The sequence below is a fragment of the Temnothorax longispinosus genome, chromosome 6 (genome assembly GCF_030848805.1).
Source record: "Temnothorax longispinosus isolate EJ_2023e chromosome 6, Tlon_JGU_v1, whole genome shotgun sequence".
NCBI classification, from domain to species: domain Eukaryota; kingdom Metazoa; phylum Arthropoda; class Insecta; order Hymenoptera; family Formicidae; genus Temnothorax; species Temnothorax longispinosus.
Genome location: NC_092363.1, coordinates 2,776,206 through 2,794,072, shown reverse-complemented (window position 1 = coordinate 2,794,072; position 17,867 = coordinate 2,776,206). Strand labels below are relative to the sequence as shown.

The 17,867-nt window shown below is 39.3% G+C and overlaps 1 protein-coding gene across 2 annotated transcripts in view; it reads left to right on the top strand.

Annotated features, from left to right (window-relative positions):
- Nucleotides 1–17,867, top strand: part of LOC139814077 (zwei Ig domain protein zig-8-like) — a 29,099-nt gene that overhangs the window by 10,707 nt on the left and 525 nt on the right. For both annotated transcript variants that reach the window (XM_071780056.1, XM_071780057.1), the window contains exons 2-5: nucleotides 5,125–5,291; nucleotides 12,536–12,746; nucleotides 13,722–13,849; nucleotides 15,855–16,023. In XM_071780056.1, coding sequence (XP_071636157.1) covers nucleotides 5,125–5,291; nucleotides 12,536–12,746; nucleotides 13,722–13,849; nucleotides 15,855–16,023 — 675 coding nt within the window. The remainder of the gene's footprint in view (nucleotides 1–5,124; nucleotides 5,292–12,535; nucleotides 12,747–13,721; nucleotides 13,850–15,854; nucleotides 16,024–17,867) is intronic.

Genomic DNA, 17,867 nt, shown 5'->3' with positions numbered 1-17,867 from the left:
CTATAGTTTTCGGTGTCCAGGTGTAATAATACGTTGAATTCGATGTCTAGGTGTCCCACGTTGCCGATGACGAAGTCCACATAGTGCGCTCCGTAGTTTTCGGTGTCTACGTGTATTAATACCTCGAATTCGATATCTACGTGTCCTACATTTAGATTTAAAGTTATTAATACACCTAGACACCAAAAACTACGAAGCGCACTATGTGGACCTCGTCATCGGCAACCTGGGACACGTAGACATCGAATTCGAGGTATTATTATATCTAGACACCGAAAACTACGGAGCGCGCTATCTGGACCTCGTCATCAGCAACCTGGGACACCTAGACATCAATTTCAAGATATTAATACACGTAGACACCGACAACTACGGAGCGCACTATGTGGACCTCGTCATCGGCAACCTGGGACACCTAGACATCGAATTCAAGGTATTAATACACGTAGACACCGAAAACTACGGAGCTCACTATCTAGACATTGTCATCGGCAACCTGGGACACCTAGACATCGCATTCAACGTATTATTACACCTGGACACCGAAAACTACGAAGCGCACTATGTGGACCTCGTCATCGCCAACCTGGGACACCTAGACATTGAATTCAACGTACGATTACACCTGTACACCGAAAACTATGAAGCGCACTATCTGGATCCCGTCATCGGCAACCTGGGACACGTAGACATCGAATTCAACGTATTATTACACCTGGACACCGAAAACTATGAAGCGCACTATCTGGATCTTGTCATCGGCAACCTGGGACATGTAGACATCGAATTCAAGGTATTAATACACGTAGGCACCGAAAACTACGGAGCGCACTATGTGGACTTCGTCATCGGCAACCTGGGACACGTAGACATCGAATTCAACGTATTATTACACCTGGACACCGAAAACTATGAAGCGCACTATCTGGACCTCGTCATCGGCAACCTGGGATACCTAGACATCGAATTCAAGCTTGATTCATAAGAATCGACTTAAAAATTCCCTAGCGGCACTTTCTGCCAAGCGTAGAGAACCTTCTTTTCCGGCAGCGGTGGTAATACGATGTAAGGGTACGAAATCTCTCCAGATAAACATGAAGCAATTGACTCAATATATATTATATAAGTATATACCTAATTTGCCTAAATAGAAATCTTCCTCCTGACCGATAAGTCTCGACCTAATTTCGAAATACGCGCGCGATATCGAAACTGGCGATACCTGCGCCGCCAGCGGCGAAAAAGTGAAAGTGACGTTTCTCTGATAGATATGTCGCGGCGTTAGGAGGAGGAAGAGGAGGAGTATCTTAAAAATAAATTTTCATATTTGGACTTTGCGTCGCAATATCTCCGCTCGTAGGGCACGTAGCGGAATATTATAAGAGAAACCCCCCCCTAATTGGACCCCAAGCTATCGATCAAGCCTACTTAGAACTTGATCCGTTCACTCGTTATCGAGATCTCAACATCTCGGGTACTCGCAACCCGTCGCGTCGCGTAAAAGAGTCACGGTCGGTCTCGCTCCGCGTGTACTTGGCGCGAGACACTACCGTGTCTCTTGATTCATATCAACAGTCATTTGTAGTAGTATAAAGGTGGTTTATTTCTCTCATCAAAATAAATTAGTTTTTTGGAACGGGCTGAAAGGTAAATAATTTGAAAACAGAAAGATTTAATTAAGTTCTGTACATACAGAATAGACAGTTGCTAGAAATATCTTATGGGTACAGCTACAGGTATTCAAAAATATAGACGAGCATAAAAATACTACAGTTAAGTAGTTTACGTCTCAATTGAACCAGTCTTAATTGAATACGTCGGCACGGAAATAAATGTCGTCGCTCGAATTGGCGTGCATTCCTCGCTCGGAAATTTCGATGAGAGGCTTTAGCACAGGCTGAACTTTTCTCGCGTGGAACGCGGTGAAAGTTCCTGCGGAAGAATTTGGGTATGAAAATTAATTTCGCGAGCGGAAAACGAACGACGTGATGAGGCTCGCGCGAGTGTAGCTTGCTTGCATCGAGCCAGGGGGCCTGTTCGAAGGAACCGAACAGCGAGAGGCCTCGGACTCAATGAGTGGTGGTCTCACGAACCCTATGGTCTAGAACCCGGCTCTCCCGTCACGGAAGTGCTTCTACTAGCGAAAAGTTTTGAAAGGCAATTACGAGGGTTATTTTATGACAATACGCGCGCGCGCGACGTTACGCTACGCGGAAAATCCATTCGTTTCGAAGTTTCGTATTATCCGCAGCGGCACGTCGCGGCACGTCGGCCAGTATTTCGAAAAGTTCGACGAAATTGGAGGTACGAAGAGAAATAGAGTGTGCCGGGGGCGATTATGCTTAATCCCGTCATCGATGAAGTTTGATATTACGCGCACGTCTACGTCGCCTTTAAACTTCATGGCGCTTACGGGCCCGAAAGCTATTCTCTCGTTAAAGTCTCGGAGATTAACCGTTGTTTTGCGGCGATGTTAAAAACGTGAAGAATACGTCAGTTTTATCGCGCGAGTGTAATTTTAAAAGAAGAGTGGAAAAAAGAACATTGATTGTGATAAAAAAATGAGCAAATATAATTATAATTTCTATTCTATTTTTTAAATGTATTTATATATTCTTTATACAAATATGTTCAAGATTTGAGTGTCTTTAAATATTTCTCAATTGTTACAAGTTCATAAAAGATTAAAATTAATCTCGGTATGCATTTTTTACTCTAGAGCTTGAATAATACATTTCTGCAACTTGAATCACGCCTAAAACCAGCCTAATTAAATTATGATAATGCCAAGGATCTCTTCTGTGGTTAAATATTCGCTGACAGTATGTGGTGAGGAAGTAAAGCAAGTATCTCCATCCCGGTTGAAATCAACTCTGAGCAACGAGCGAGAGTATACATGCAATTCCGCACTAATCGCGAACTCGCCCTAAACATCGCGCAGTCGGAAATTCGCGGCATACGGCTGTCTGGCTTTGTGAAGCACTTGACGAAATATAATTCGCAACTGAGAAAGTGCTTGCCCGTACACAGCTGATCCGGAAGTGCAATTCCGGAGTTGGCGATAGTTCGTGCGTACGCTCCAGGTATTTGTGCCGCCAGTTGCCTCGTGTATTTCCTTCGTCTTAATCAAGAATCGCGAATTCGAGTGTAAGAATGCGGATTACGTGCGAAACGGATGAATTATTGTCAACTCCGGAGAGAACAGTTGCATTAGTTATCTCGAAATGGCGCGCAACAGCACCGGTACTTGCAATTTAAGTTGTGCCAAAGATTTATGTCCATTCCTTCTTTCATATTTTTCTCCAGAAAAATATACTTTTGCATATAACGTAACGCATAAATTAATAATGTAAATGTTTGTTTATTTAAAAAACATACGGCACAAGTATTTCACTGGGACGCATTTGGGGTACATTTATCAAAGAGGTAGAAAGATGTTTAATTAAATTGTATTTAATCACAAATTGCACGTTTCATACAAAAGAGATAACACTGCATTGTTTTAAAATTATAGAATATGAAGCTAATAAAAACTTAATAAGAGAAATTATATGAATGTTTGGCTCGAAATACTGGCTGTAATTTAATGATAATATATAATATGAAGAGTGAGCTCCCAACTAAATATTTACATCGCGCTGGTAAAATTGCGCTATATATATTATTTAATGATAATATTCCTTTGTAACCGAAAATTACAGCGAAACAGTCACATGGACCAGATGTGTGCCATTTCCGCGTTCATTATTTTGCAAATAATGTTCGTCGATTTTTATGTCACAACAAAGCCAGCTGTGTGTTGAAAAGTGAATTCAATCAAAGACTGCCGTTACTAGTTAACGAAATCCAACGTGAAAACGATAACTGTGGAAACTAGGACTACTTTTGAAATATGTTACGAGTTTTTTATTTTTTTTTCCAACGAAAATTTTGCAATCCATATTTTATTCAAGATTTATTTTTTTGAAACGAAAGTTTTCAATGCAGAAAAATAAAGCTCAGTTAGGAAAGAGACACATTGAATTAATATGAAAAAAAAAACAAGTCGCACGTTTCAAAAGAATGTATCGCGCTGCAGCAAAATATTTTTTAAATATCGAGAATTTTGGATACGTCCGCAATGACGGTTTAAAAAAAAAGACGGTTTAAAAAAGTTTTAACGTACGATCGATATTGCAGTTAATATCTTAATCTGATGCTTAAAGCGCGTGCTTCGCGTACAACTATTAATAAATCCGCCACTGTATTTCCCACCTCGCGCGCGCGGCGGTCTCCTCCGTAGAATTAATTTATTTCAATAGGATAATCTTTCCGTACATTCTGTGTAACGTTCACGAGATACGCGAGGAAAAATATCTCTCGAATAGCACGCGCGATAAGCTTAGCAGCTAGTAAATGCACAGTATGCGTGTGTGCACGGTAACGCGCAGATTTCAGGGGAAATCCGGCCGTAACGTCGCGCTGCCGTCACAAAAAGGAACGTTACCGTCACGTCAAGATATAATGTGATGTATTTAAATTTTAAATAGGTCCGTTCGCGAACGTACTGCCACGCGAACTTTTACGTGCGCGAACTGACGTGACGCGACAATCCGTGACGTTGATGCTACGTACGATCTCCGATGTGACGCGAACGGGTTAACGGGCTGATGCCCCGGAGTTTCTCGGCCTGTAACGCCCGTTTCGAGAGATTCAAGTGACCTCGCGCGAAAATGCAATACATCGTAAATCCGCCGGGCGCCGAGAGTTGGCGGACGCTCAAAACATTCCATGCATAGACGCGTCGACTTCGAGCGTACGGAACATTTCGGGCGCGCGGACGTGCCGTAAAAAATTTTGGGACATTTATTCCGTTGCTAGTTTGGCAATCTGGGGGTGACCGCGTTAAAAATGGGATAGAAAATTTGTGGCAGCGCGTTATCCTTGTCATTCGACCATATTAATCAAGAACGAGAAGTAACGCTGTGCAAGATTGATCTCATAATCTCGTCATCAGGGAATCTTATTTTTAACTGCAAATCACATCAGATAAATCTGTTCTCCGCGTAATCTTAAATTTTCTGTCGATAATGGTTTCCTTCCGAGGGATCGGCATTAATCGTATGTGGGCACGTTTGCTTTCAGGTGGTATAGCGTCATGTCTACGAAACTTTCGGACCGATTTCCTGGAGGAATGGCCGACGCCGGGCACCGGGCCTCACTTCGACATCTCTATGCAATCAAACTTCACCGGTCTGGTGGGGAAAACGGTGCATCTCGTGTGCAAGGTGAAGAACTTGGGGAATCGAACGGTGAGCCATCGAAAAATCCATCGTCTGGTTCGTGACCAGAGGCGCTATATCTTAAGCGGACAGCGCGCTGGTCAGCTACCCCACGTCGCTGTTGAATAATTTAAGGGTAGGGCCGCACGAACGACCTTGCGACCCTTCCTCGCGATCGTAGCGGATACTTTAACGGCGCGTCACGTCGCCAGATTCGCCCGCTCGCTCGCCACCAAAGAGACCCGTTAAACGACTTTCTAATCGATCGATGGTCCACGAATGGAAAGTTGGAAGTGTCATCCGAGTCGTACGAAAAGTGTCAGTAAAAAAGTAACAAGCGCGAATTACTGTGATAAAATACAAGGAGCTAATTATTCTTAAAAGGTACTTTGGCGAGAGAATCACGATATACCTCGTGCCATTGCGTTTTATTAAGATTTTAGAGCATTTAACTGGTCGAAATTGATCGTGAATATTAATTTAATCCACGTGTAAAATTTATATTATCGAGTTTTTTCTTTCACAATTTTTATTCTTTATTGTTATAATTACAACTCGGTATAATTACAACGATGGCGATCATGCGCGCAACGCGAACAAGTGCAGCTCTATGGGGACACGCTTCGCTTATGAAATATAAAATCGCTGTTCTTACACGGTGAAGTCCGTGGCGCGGTTCGTCCAACGTAAATGGGGCTATTAAATAAACATTACTGTTCCTTCATCGTGCACGGAGCCGGCGTCTCATGAAAAAGACAGCTGATGTTAGCGTTTATGTTCCTGCATTATTAACCGCTCTTCTTATACAGTGAGTGGAAGCATTCTTTTTGTGTATCGAGCGTCGATGAATTATGTCGCTTTGAAAATTCCTCTCCTGCAATTATAGAACTACCGGTTCTATAGACTGTTTTATAACTGAAAATATCTTAACATTTGATCGTATCGTCACGTCACTTTTAATTGCGACATTACTTCTTTAGCACATTGTTTTTCCACATTTGCATTTAAACTTGCCGAATAAATGTATTGAGAATGAAGAATGAAGAATTAGCGATTGATCGCATAAGTACGAGATAGCATGACTACACACGATCAACCGATCGTAACTTCTTTAAGAACGCCGCTCTGCCACGAAACTGGTTTCGCATATATCGATAGTCTTTGCGCTTCTGTAACCACATATTTATTACGTTTAAATTTCAGGTTTGCGTGTACTCGTGATAAAACTTGGGTAATTTCCAAAGAACTACCCCGTTGCATTTTCTTCTTCCTGGAAATCAAATGTCCCGCTGATAGCTTCCGTTTTAGAGCTGATCGTTTGGTATCGCGATTGTAACAGATATGACGCTTAATTTCATTGAACCGAATCAAACACTTCTGTTTTCATTACTCGCCGCGGTGTATCGAAGCCGAAGTGTTTATTCTCATTTCAAACGAAGCAGAATACGAGTGCGTCGGAACATTCGTCATTCGAGTTTGCAAGAGTCCCGTTGCAACGCCCTTTTAATCCGTTCTTTCGAGCTTACTTCGTTGACATGATATCATCGGATCCGCCGATGATATATGACGCTGCTATCATAAGCGCGCTGAAAGATCAATCGACGCAGCTTGCTAACGCGAAGGTGCATCATTACCGGCTGTTTGCTCGGACCAACTAAGAAGCTACTGCAAATACATGTTAGATGATAATGGTCGTCTTCATTAGCAGACATCGTAATCTGTTCAGGTTAGCTTGAAATCGGCTTTCTTTCGCGAAAGATAGATCATGCAGTCCATCTTGACTACAATCTCCGCTGTTTCGATGGAATATAATGGTATTTAAAACTTTAATAGTAAGGACTTAATAGTTTAACATGAAAGAGTATTATAAGGATTTATTTCATATTAATAATATAATAATAATATAATAATTAATATTAAAGATTAATTTTATATTAATCTGGAGTAGTGTGTTCTTCTTTTTACACTTCAATATTTAAATTCAAATCGTCTTCAATAATACATTTCGACAGTAATTTCGACATAAAAATATTTATTTGATATCTCAATATTTTTGCATTATTCGATGTTCTATCGCGATATTTTATTTTACATGAATAAAAATGGAATATTAAATATCCTGACGAATTCTCATTCAATTATTATTATTGCTGCGTATCGTATGCTACAATTTATGGTTCGTACATTGTGTAGATAAACTCGTTGCCTCCTGAACTGATATCCCAGCGACATCATAACAGCATAGCGAATCATTGACCGCGTGATTATCTTTTGCATTTCCAGATATCCATTTTGCGGCCTTCCGATAATAATTGGTGATCGCGCAGTTTATTCATTGCGCAAACATGAGAACGGTTCGTAAACGCGCTCACGCATCGAAAACGCACCGGCTTAAATCTCCACAATGGATCGTTGATTAACGGTAGATTCGACGAATGATATAAAAACTTGATAAACGAAGTGTAATCGTAAACACGGACTACGGGCTTCGCGTTTATGCATGCCGTTTGATGGTTCCACCGATATTCCCGTAATAATTTATGAATATTAATGATTTTATGAGTCTCTCCTCTGATTCCCTCGTCACGGATTTTTGAATCGTGCACAATTACTTACGTGCTGTCAACGCGTGGCTCTGATTGCGAAATTAAATCGAATGAAATGTGTTTTGGATGCCCAATTTGTTCCAATGGCAATGGGTGTCGACGACATCGATATGCTATAGGTATAGAATCTTGGATAAATATTTGGAAATACTACTCCAACAAGAACCGCGGTTGTAGTAATTAACAAAACAAGCTATAAAAAAATATATACATATGTTTTTAAGGGAGAGTTTAAAGTTTTTGTAGAAAAAAACTAGAAAATATTTGCTTTACATCGACCGGTAAAATGTACGCTTTAAACGAATGATAAAAACGCTTTGTTTGCTGTTTACTTATTTGACTGTTGGTGATGGAAGTGAGTGATAACTGCGTTCTAATTTTAATTTTAATTTAAAAAAGGTATGAGTTAAGTTAGTTTTTTCGAGATGGGGTTGCAGGGAGGGAGAGGAGCGGAACCCCTCCCTCGCCCAAGCATTTACTTTAATATACAAAGATCTTTCTTATCGTCCGATTAATAAAAAAGAACTATGTAAAAATTAATATGTCAAAGAAAAGTTTCACAATTTATTCATCAGTTGATACGGGATTAACTAACGGATACAAAAAAGCCATGTTATTCTAGGCTATGTAATCCTCTCTCTCTCTCTCTCTCTCTCTCTCTCTCTCTCTCTCTCTCTCTCTCTCTCATATTTATAAATATATATTTTTTTCTATTTTTTTCTACAAAAACCTTAAGCCCTCTTCCCCTCAAAAACTTGTGCATGTTTCTTCTTATAGCTTGTTTTGTTAATTACTACAAAAAACTGCGGTTCTTAGTGGAATTGTATTTCCAAACATTTACCAAATCGTGAAATATAGACGCAACTTTTCGGGGCGTTAAGTTAATAATTATAATTATTATAAATAGAAACTCACACTCTGGCACAATAACAAGCAAACGAAGAGCTTTTAAAAAGACACAGGTGCTCTTTATACTTATTCAACGCAATATAAGCCGCTTTGAAAAATTGACATTATTTCTGAACAAGATTATTCCGCACGATCCCTTGACAGTTAAGTCCCCTGAGCTTTATGCGTTGCCGTATGGATCCCAATCCTGGAATTTTATCGCTCAAGATGCGCGTTGTTGCGCGCTTTTACTTCGTTTCAGTCGCGCTAAGCTAAATTACTGCTGTCAGTACGTTCTGGATGAAGTTTTTGCTTGTTTCCTGAAATAAAAGCTACGCTGCGCTACAAAGCACTCAAGATTATTAGAAAGCGCGCCTTGTTGCTCTTCTTGTTGCTCTGTACGAAGATCGACGTATATACCTTATATCGTAAACGTTTCGGTCAATCATAGTCTTCTCTTTTATTTCAAAAGAACCCGTGATTGGTGAGAGGTATCCGATTAAACAAAGAGAACACATTTGCACAGTATTTTGTGTGATTATCGGCTTTAAAGTTTACTGCACGTTAATATTGTAAATACGTAAACCATTTATTCTGGGCCAATTTCAAGCGTTATCACATTATTAAATTATTATTGTCATATATTAAAATATTAAATTAATGTAACGTGTATACGCTACAACGGATAATAACCATTTATTAGTAACGAGACAGTTGATATATATATATATATGTATGAATGATTGGAAAACTGGTGTATCCGATATATATTCGGTGAAAACACACGAAGACATTTCCCCAAATACGCAAAGGCGGGATCTTTCAAAATACACATAATTCTTATACTGCAATATTGAGCATTCGAGCCGCATAATGCACGGTCGTATTTTCGCTCTCCGTTATCGTAAAGTCCTATATAAGCATGCAGCGCGGTGAATATAGTATCGTGCCACCATTGCCAACCGGAGGCTTCGGTTGAATTTCGCCAAACAATGCAGCGATTAATGCCAATGACACATACGCGTCATCTGGAGTACGCGGGGGGCTCGCGCAAGTGTCGGGGATTCGGTGCTGAGATAGGACAATGCGAAATCTCCATCGTGACATCATATCTGCATCCCGATGCAATCCCGTATAGGCGAATCCAGAAACGTGATTCAACCACGTTCTCGTGGCTTTTAAATCCTTTATCACTTCGATGCGAAACTGATATGTGAGTTATAAATGTGATATCGCATGTGATAATAATATGTATACACATAAATGTGATATGTATACACAGACGAGATATTCTCGACTGGATAAATTATGTACTATCTACTGAAAATTATATTTGTACTTTTATGCTGCAGTATACTACACACAGTTCTAATTTTTAATTCTAATTAAATATTTTATTTTATAATTTTTGTTAGTAGGAAAAAAGCTTTTGTTTTGCCGTAAAATATTCATAGCTTTCAATTTTGTATAAAGCGTTTGACTCTATTGCGTCGCTCGAGTTAGAAAATGTAATCCTTCAATTTTGCAAAAGCCACGCTTTAAAGCTGCAGACGGAGAATTCAGCTGAATCCATGCAGGTACAGCGAGACGATCGCGAAAACCGAAAACCCTCGCAGCGCCCGAATCTGTAGGATCGATTTCAATAGCCGGCTACCAAAAGCCGATTTTGCATTCGCACGCCGGCGTGTTAGAGGTGCGCGCGGCGCACGACAGTTGCGACGCCTCTGTTTTCCACCCGTTCTTCAGCGCCAGCAACCCCATCGCTTCGTCAGGATAGATAGATTTTGTTTGGCTTTCAGCCGGCAACGCTAATGCCAATAACACGGCCGTGTCATCTCGAGAGCTCCAGCTGGCGCAGGTGCCGGATGCAGTAGGACGAACCAGGACAAAACGAATCTCTCCATGGCAACGTCACTCCCGTCGAGAGGACGTCAACCCGCGCGCGTTCGGTTAATACATCGAAGTTCCCGGAAAACGATCCGAAAAGCGCGGTGTACGCTCAGCCTGTTCGATCACGCCAAATACTTTCTCTTCTACCGCAATAGAAAAAAATTCACTTTTCCAAACTTTATCATGTAATACTAAGAAACTAGAGAAAGGTTTTCAATTACGTGTACATTTTTGGATTTATTTTACCCAGCAATGCATCGGAAATATGTCGTTTTTTGATAGCTTGATGAAATTTTCATCCGTTTCGATGAATTATTCGTACGGATCTTGAAATGCCCATCGTTCAAGTGACGAAAAATTTTCGCGCAAGCAAAATTTAATATCACCAATATATATGTATAAGCATTATCCCCTCAATCATAAGAGATAAAATAAGAGAAAAAAATACGAAAAAAGATGAGATTTCGTTGGCTTTCATCGCTTTTAGCTTGATCAATTTCACCGGTATGGAGGAAATTTCATATCCGGAATTAAAAGGACAGAAGTTAATTATTTTGCTAGTGTTTATTTGATATATATTTTATGAGCCACGGTAGAGCGACAAATTTCAATCAAATTTCAATAATTTATTAATCTTTTCACTGATATACGTAACATCATTACGCCTATATGCATTTTCGAAAACTTCGTCAAATTAAAAATTAATGAGCGATAATAAAAGATATCCAAGCATTCGTTTGTGCAATAATTACTTTATGTATACAACGAGCAGAATTATTTATGTTTTTAATTTCATAAAACTGCGATACCTCTCGTTGAATCAATTCGTGTTTGAGTCGGTGAAAACTTTCTGACTTTTTAAACCGTTGGATGGAATATCAATAACGAATAAAACAAATTATTTCGCGAGTATCGGTCATTACGCGGTTTTCACCAATTTCCAGAGTTAATTAGGGTCAATCGAATGTAAATGTTACTCCGGAGAATGCAATCGATGAAACTGCATCAACGATCTAATAGGTTCGTCTGCGTTTTTTTGCGTACCGACGCGATAAAATTAGTAAATATTATTAAGTGCGCTGAAACTTTGATGAGACTTATGTGGTGCATTTAACTTGAAATATCTGCAGGTTCGGTCAAATCGTTTAAATGAGTAAAAATTTAACAGCAGTTGAGCGACGGTATTAAACAAACAATAAATAAGCTTTCGATTTATTTATTTTTTTATACGATATATTATGCAAACCGCAGGCAACGCCATAGGATAGATAAATATATCGTAGGGCAGTAACGCGCCTGATATTGACAGTCCAGCTATGCATGTAGGTATATAATATTATTTCCTCACATGGCCGTGGCCTATATACATACACGTGCTTTGATCGCTGATAACGTGAAATCCGTGCATCTTGAAGCGCGGATTTTATATTTAGAGTAATCAGTTTTATTTCTCTAATTTTATATTATATTTTTGTGAATGTACATGTATCTTAAATATCTTAATTGAACTGTTTATAAGGCAATGCATTTTATATAGCTGCCTTATCATTAATAACAAGTGTCACGGGAATTAATTATTATTAATTATTATTATTAATTTAAGTATGGGATAACATGTCAATCGCACATGGAAAATGATGTATTAGTATTAGATTTATTAGTCAAATTTAAAATATCCTTGTTAATTCAATAGCATGAAACACAAATACGTCATGCTCTTGTTTTAATAAAATGTTATTTGTTTCACTAATATCTACTCTTATTGAATTAACAAAATTATTCTCAATTAGACTTAAATCTGTTAATGTGACATCATGCAATAACTTTTTCCGTGCACAGAAAAATAGTAAGTAGTATACTGAGAATGACGGATAATATCTTTTCTTTTAGGTTTCCTGGGTGAGGCACCGAGACATACATCTGTTAACGGTTGGTCGTTACACTTATACCAGCGATCAACGTTTCGAGGCACTACACTCTCCTCATACGGAGGACTGGACCTTGAGGATACGATATCCTCAGCGTAAGGATTCCGGGATTTACGAGTGCCAAATATCTACGACCCCGCCCATCGGCCACCCCGTGTATCTAACGATAGTCGGTGAGCAAATATTTAATTCCATGTAACATTAATTTTTGACTTCCCCGAAAGTGGAGGAAGAAGTGGAAATCTGGAAGAGTGACTTGTACGTCCAATACTTATTTGCAAAACTCTCGAATTTTTAATTTCCTTCAAGTTTTCACTTCAGCGACAAAACTTCAAAGTCGTACTTCATTGAGAGGCGTATTTATTTGGAGCGATATAAATTTCCTAGTAACATCACGAGTTTGACTCAAACGTTCCGCTGGATGCAATATAACTTCAAAAGTTTTCTGCTAGTTTGAAGAAAGTGCAGAACTGTCAACTGAACCTCCTGTAGTTGGTTTGCGTACAATATAAACATCGTTTAATTAACTGCTACAGAGAAGAGCAGTCTCTATTCATAATTAGTCCTGGAGTTTAGAAAGCATATATGTAATATGGAATTTCTAATCTTTCTTTTATATCCTTTTCATAGAAGCTATAAATAAATGGAATCGAAATTCTTGCTCTCTAATTTTTCCTACGTGAAAATTTAATCGGAAAGCACTTTATGTCTTATATCTTAAAATTTGCTGATTAATTTCTGAATATTAAATTAACACTTAAAAAATGTATTTTGTTAAATTGCGATATAATAGCGTGATAAGAAATATCTACTAGATATACGTAAAATAACGGTGATGCGCTTCACACATTTATATTTAAGTAAAGAGCGTGTGTGAGATCGTATATCTTTTAAGATATCTCGTTAATGACCGCCTTGGTACTTTAAGCAGGCCGTCCAGGCAAAGAGAGGATCTTATCGACACGACTTGACCCAAAAGCTCGCTCTACGATGGGCTCGATTCAGAATTGAGTGTCGAGCGATAAAAATATTGAACATATAATAAAAATATACGATGAAAATTATATCACCGTATTATTTAATCGATCTACTCAATCACGACCGTCAGGTAATTACAACAGACTCAAATTGATGGTTCTTTGTTTTAGAGCCGGTAACCATTATAATCGGAGCGCCAGACCTCTTCGTCAATAAGGGCAGCACCATCAATCTGACGTGTGTCGTTAAATACGCCCCCGAACCACCCCCGGCGATGACCTGGAGTCACAATTCGGAGGTGAGTGTTGCTTCCGCAAATAAATCACTGAGAGATAACAGATTTCTTCGCGTAAAAGCGAGAAATCTTTGAACTTTTTAACGATTCTGAGTTTTAAGTTTGTAGTAAAACTTTTAATAGGATTTAATTAAAATTTTGATTTAAAAAATTGAGACTCTAATGTTACAATTCGATTCTAATTATTCTTTTGCACATCTCGTTTACACAAAATAGATAAATTATAACAAGTTCTATAGAATCTGTTTCTATAGAATCTGTAATTGTGTATTAGTTTTATAATTTTTGCACAGTGATCTTCCAGATCGGAATTCCCGACTGTGTGGCTCGGTGTTCCATCTCCGATTTTCCGAGACCGCAATTTATCTACGCGACGAGTCGCATAACGACGCTCTTTGCCGCGTCAGGCAACAACAGGCACGCATGATTAATACGGTCTGTCGACGCGTATTTTCTTTGCGATGGGAAAATGCATTTTGTGCTTTTAATGCCATTTTGCGCAACAAAAGTTATTGTAAACGCGCATTTCACGGGGCACAAAGAGCGCACTACACCGCGGAACCCATTAATATTGACGAACTCGTTAGAATAATTTTGCGACGTAACGTTCGCGCGGCGTCGCGCCGCGTTTTATTCCCGATGACGAGATAATTTTAAATTCCCCTCTGCGGGCCGATATTTGTAATTCCGCGTTTGGTATCGGTCGAGCGGAAATTATTCCGCGCGCGTTAATGAGACGCCCGTACGTGTACGCGAGGTTTGTAGTAAAAACTGTAGCGAGCGATCGATAGAAAAAAAAATAGGAGAGAGACATTAATTTCTCGGCTGATTGCCGATACATCGGCATGCCATCGGTCGCCGGAGATACGCGCCACACTCGCCCCGGCTACGTGCTTTTTACTAGAATAAAACAGCAGGTAACGCAATTTTCGCAAGATACTATCACACACATTGATCAAAGTAAAATACGAAATGAAAGACTGGCCGCTCGCGTGGCAGCCAAGGAACGAAATTATTTTCCGATTAATTCTTCGCGGCGCTTTCAATTCGCGGACAATTATTTATCCCCGCAACGCGAGATACACACGCGGCGAAACGAATTCTACTATAGTATGGTACGAGTTAAGTCTTTTTTTTTAATGGAAAAGAGAGAAATGGAAAGCACTGGAAGAAAAGCGAAAAAGAAAAGACGAAGGATATTTTTCCATTTTATCGGGAGTGCCGTGGGGCGTGCCGTTACGCGTGTCTATCCTCAAAGAGAATACGAAAGAAATGTATATACCTTTCTTGCTATTCTTTACCTCGTACCGCGCAGGGAGTTCTGCCTTTTATCTTCCGCCAAAGGGGCGTCATTGCGTTATCGGGAAAAGCGGGGATTCCAGGGAAAAGTAAGGAAACAGGCGCGCGCGAGCGTTGAAAGGGGACGATTGCAGGTGAGACGCATACGGCGCGGGCGCCTACATGTTCGATATTAGGCGACGCGAATCAAAAGAGGAGTTAGCTTTTATTTTCGGTATTACCAGACTTCCCCGAAGCTATCATCTCGCGGAGCTTATTGTTAGTTCCTGAGAAACTTACAATAGTGTAGTTGAGACCGGTACCATCTCATTCTCAGCACCTAATCGTGACAGAGAAAGCTTCAGCTATCAATTTAATTTCTTAGACAGTTCTTTATCAGTAATTTTTGAAGTAAACTTTTATTTCTAGGAAGAATTTAGTTTTGAGAAAAATAGAGAGAAAGAGAGGTGAAATATATGTAAGTAAACTGTAACTCCAAATTAATAGATTCTTTATTAATAATTTAATCACATAATCATTTTGTATTGAATAATGTTATTATTGCCGAGCATTTTCGATTATATTACATATATGTAAATTTAATGTCCTCCCGTTATTATATAGCGTTCGTAGATACGTATATCTGCGTTCTGTTTTCAAATTAATCGTGAATATATCATGCATATAATTTCATCGTTTGAAAAAATATACGGGTTGTAATTCTGTCCAGGTTATCAATTTCGATTCGCCACGTGGCGGTATCAGTCTGGTCACTGAAAAGGGGCCCGAGACAACGAGTCGTTTGATGATCCAGAAAGCTGTACCGAGCGACTCCGGGATCTATCGGTGCGAGCCGAGCAACGCGAATCCCAGCAGCATAAAGGTGCACGTTGTTAACGGTAAGCTGAAATTGTCTACGTGCGCCCTGTAACACATTCACTGTAAAACAATTATTTCGATGAATCTTTATTTTCACTCTGCGACCCGTTTTCTTTTTCAATTTTTTCATGATCCGCCGACGCGAAACTTATTTTTCTTTTTTAAGCTTTCTGATCAACATTTTGCGGTTTACCGATAAATTGGAAAACATTCGAGCTCCAATCGGCTTTACCGCAATTACAATGAAATGAGAGAAATGACGTTCGCGGTACATCTCACGACGAAAGAACTCGTGAAGTAACGTTGATTGACTTTTCTGTAAATATTGCAAGCTCCGAATTTATCCGGCAAGTCGCGCGTTAAACCTGAAATCGATGATGGTTACGGCCAGTCGATTGCTCGGACGCGAAACATCGCGAATAGATCTCCACGTGCAGTCGCGAATTTCAAAATCTTGTTTTTTTCTCGTTTTTCTTTTTCTCTCTCTTTCGTCGAACGTGCACTCGATGCATCGCCATCGCATTCGCGATGACAAAGCAATGACAGAATCTGATTTTCGCGCGGAATCTTACGCAATTTTCGAATGCGTCCGGTTACGAGCGAAATAAAATCAAACGAAAGCTGATTGTTTCGTCCGTTCTGAAAGAAGATGCTTTTTTCCGTTTTGTTCGTAACTCGATATATTTTTGAAGCCGGCGGAATTTACGAGTTTTGCCTCTCACGCTGCAAGCAATCAAGTCGCGCGATGCGACTTTACGTAAAGCTTACAAGTTGATTGCGCGAATTGCTTCATCTCTGAATATTACACCTTTATCTTCGCGATTCTAATGCATCAATTTGTTTAAGAAAATTTAAAATACAAAAAATGTTTAACAAAAATTTACGATGAACTGAAGAGATGTTAAGCATTATTTTAGACTTTGAAAAACAGTGATAATTACAGACAAATGATGAAATTTTGCAGTATTTACCAATTATGAAGATCCGTAATTGTCTCTCCTAATCCATAATGCATGATGAATGGATCAATGCACACGTAATCAAATAGCCGATATATATTAATTATAAATTTGAAACATGTTGGTTAGAACAACAGCTGACAGTTTGGTCAGAATGAAACGGTCCATCCATGTGCACCGATACATAAACAAAGGATGATATGTTATCGTCATCATGTGTGTGTCAGCATCATTTATCTGCGATATTGCTCTTGCATCCGCTACGCATACTTTTTTTTTTCCCCCAAATTTCAGCACAACGCATATTCCTATCTGAATATTTCTGCTTGTAACAATATTTACTTGTTCCTGGGCAAAAAGCAGAACAAACCGTGTACACGATGTACATATGTAAAGTTTCGCGTTAATGTTCATTTGTTACCACCTTGTCCTCCCTTTCCGTCCGCGTAATTCACCAGAAAGCGTTTAAACTCGTTTTGCATCGGCAACTTCAATTTAGCCTGTCGTTTAAACTGATTAAACGTTCGGTGCATTATTAGTTTCCGACTTGCGAGAAATCTGTATCGGTTTTCGATTGAGTTGGTATTTGCTAATTTCTGGGATACACGGAGGGACAGGGAGGGATAATTACTTAAAGTTTTATATAACAATGGCACAAGATTAGCGGTACGTGCGGAGTCCGCGTTTACAAAACTCCGAGATGACATGCAAATAAAATTCTGGGGCAAAAAATAAAAACTCTAGTGTACGAGACGTATACTCTTTTTATTTTTTTTACATTTTATAATTATTTTCCATCCGCTTAATTTATCTCAATTTAAAAACTGCAGAACGCCGAGAGACATGAATAATATAATAGGTCTTGGTCTTGAATACCTTTTAGCACGCATGATAAAATCATACAT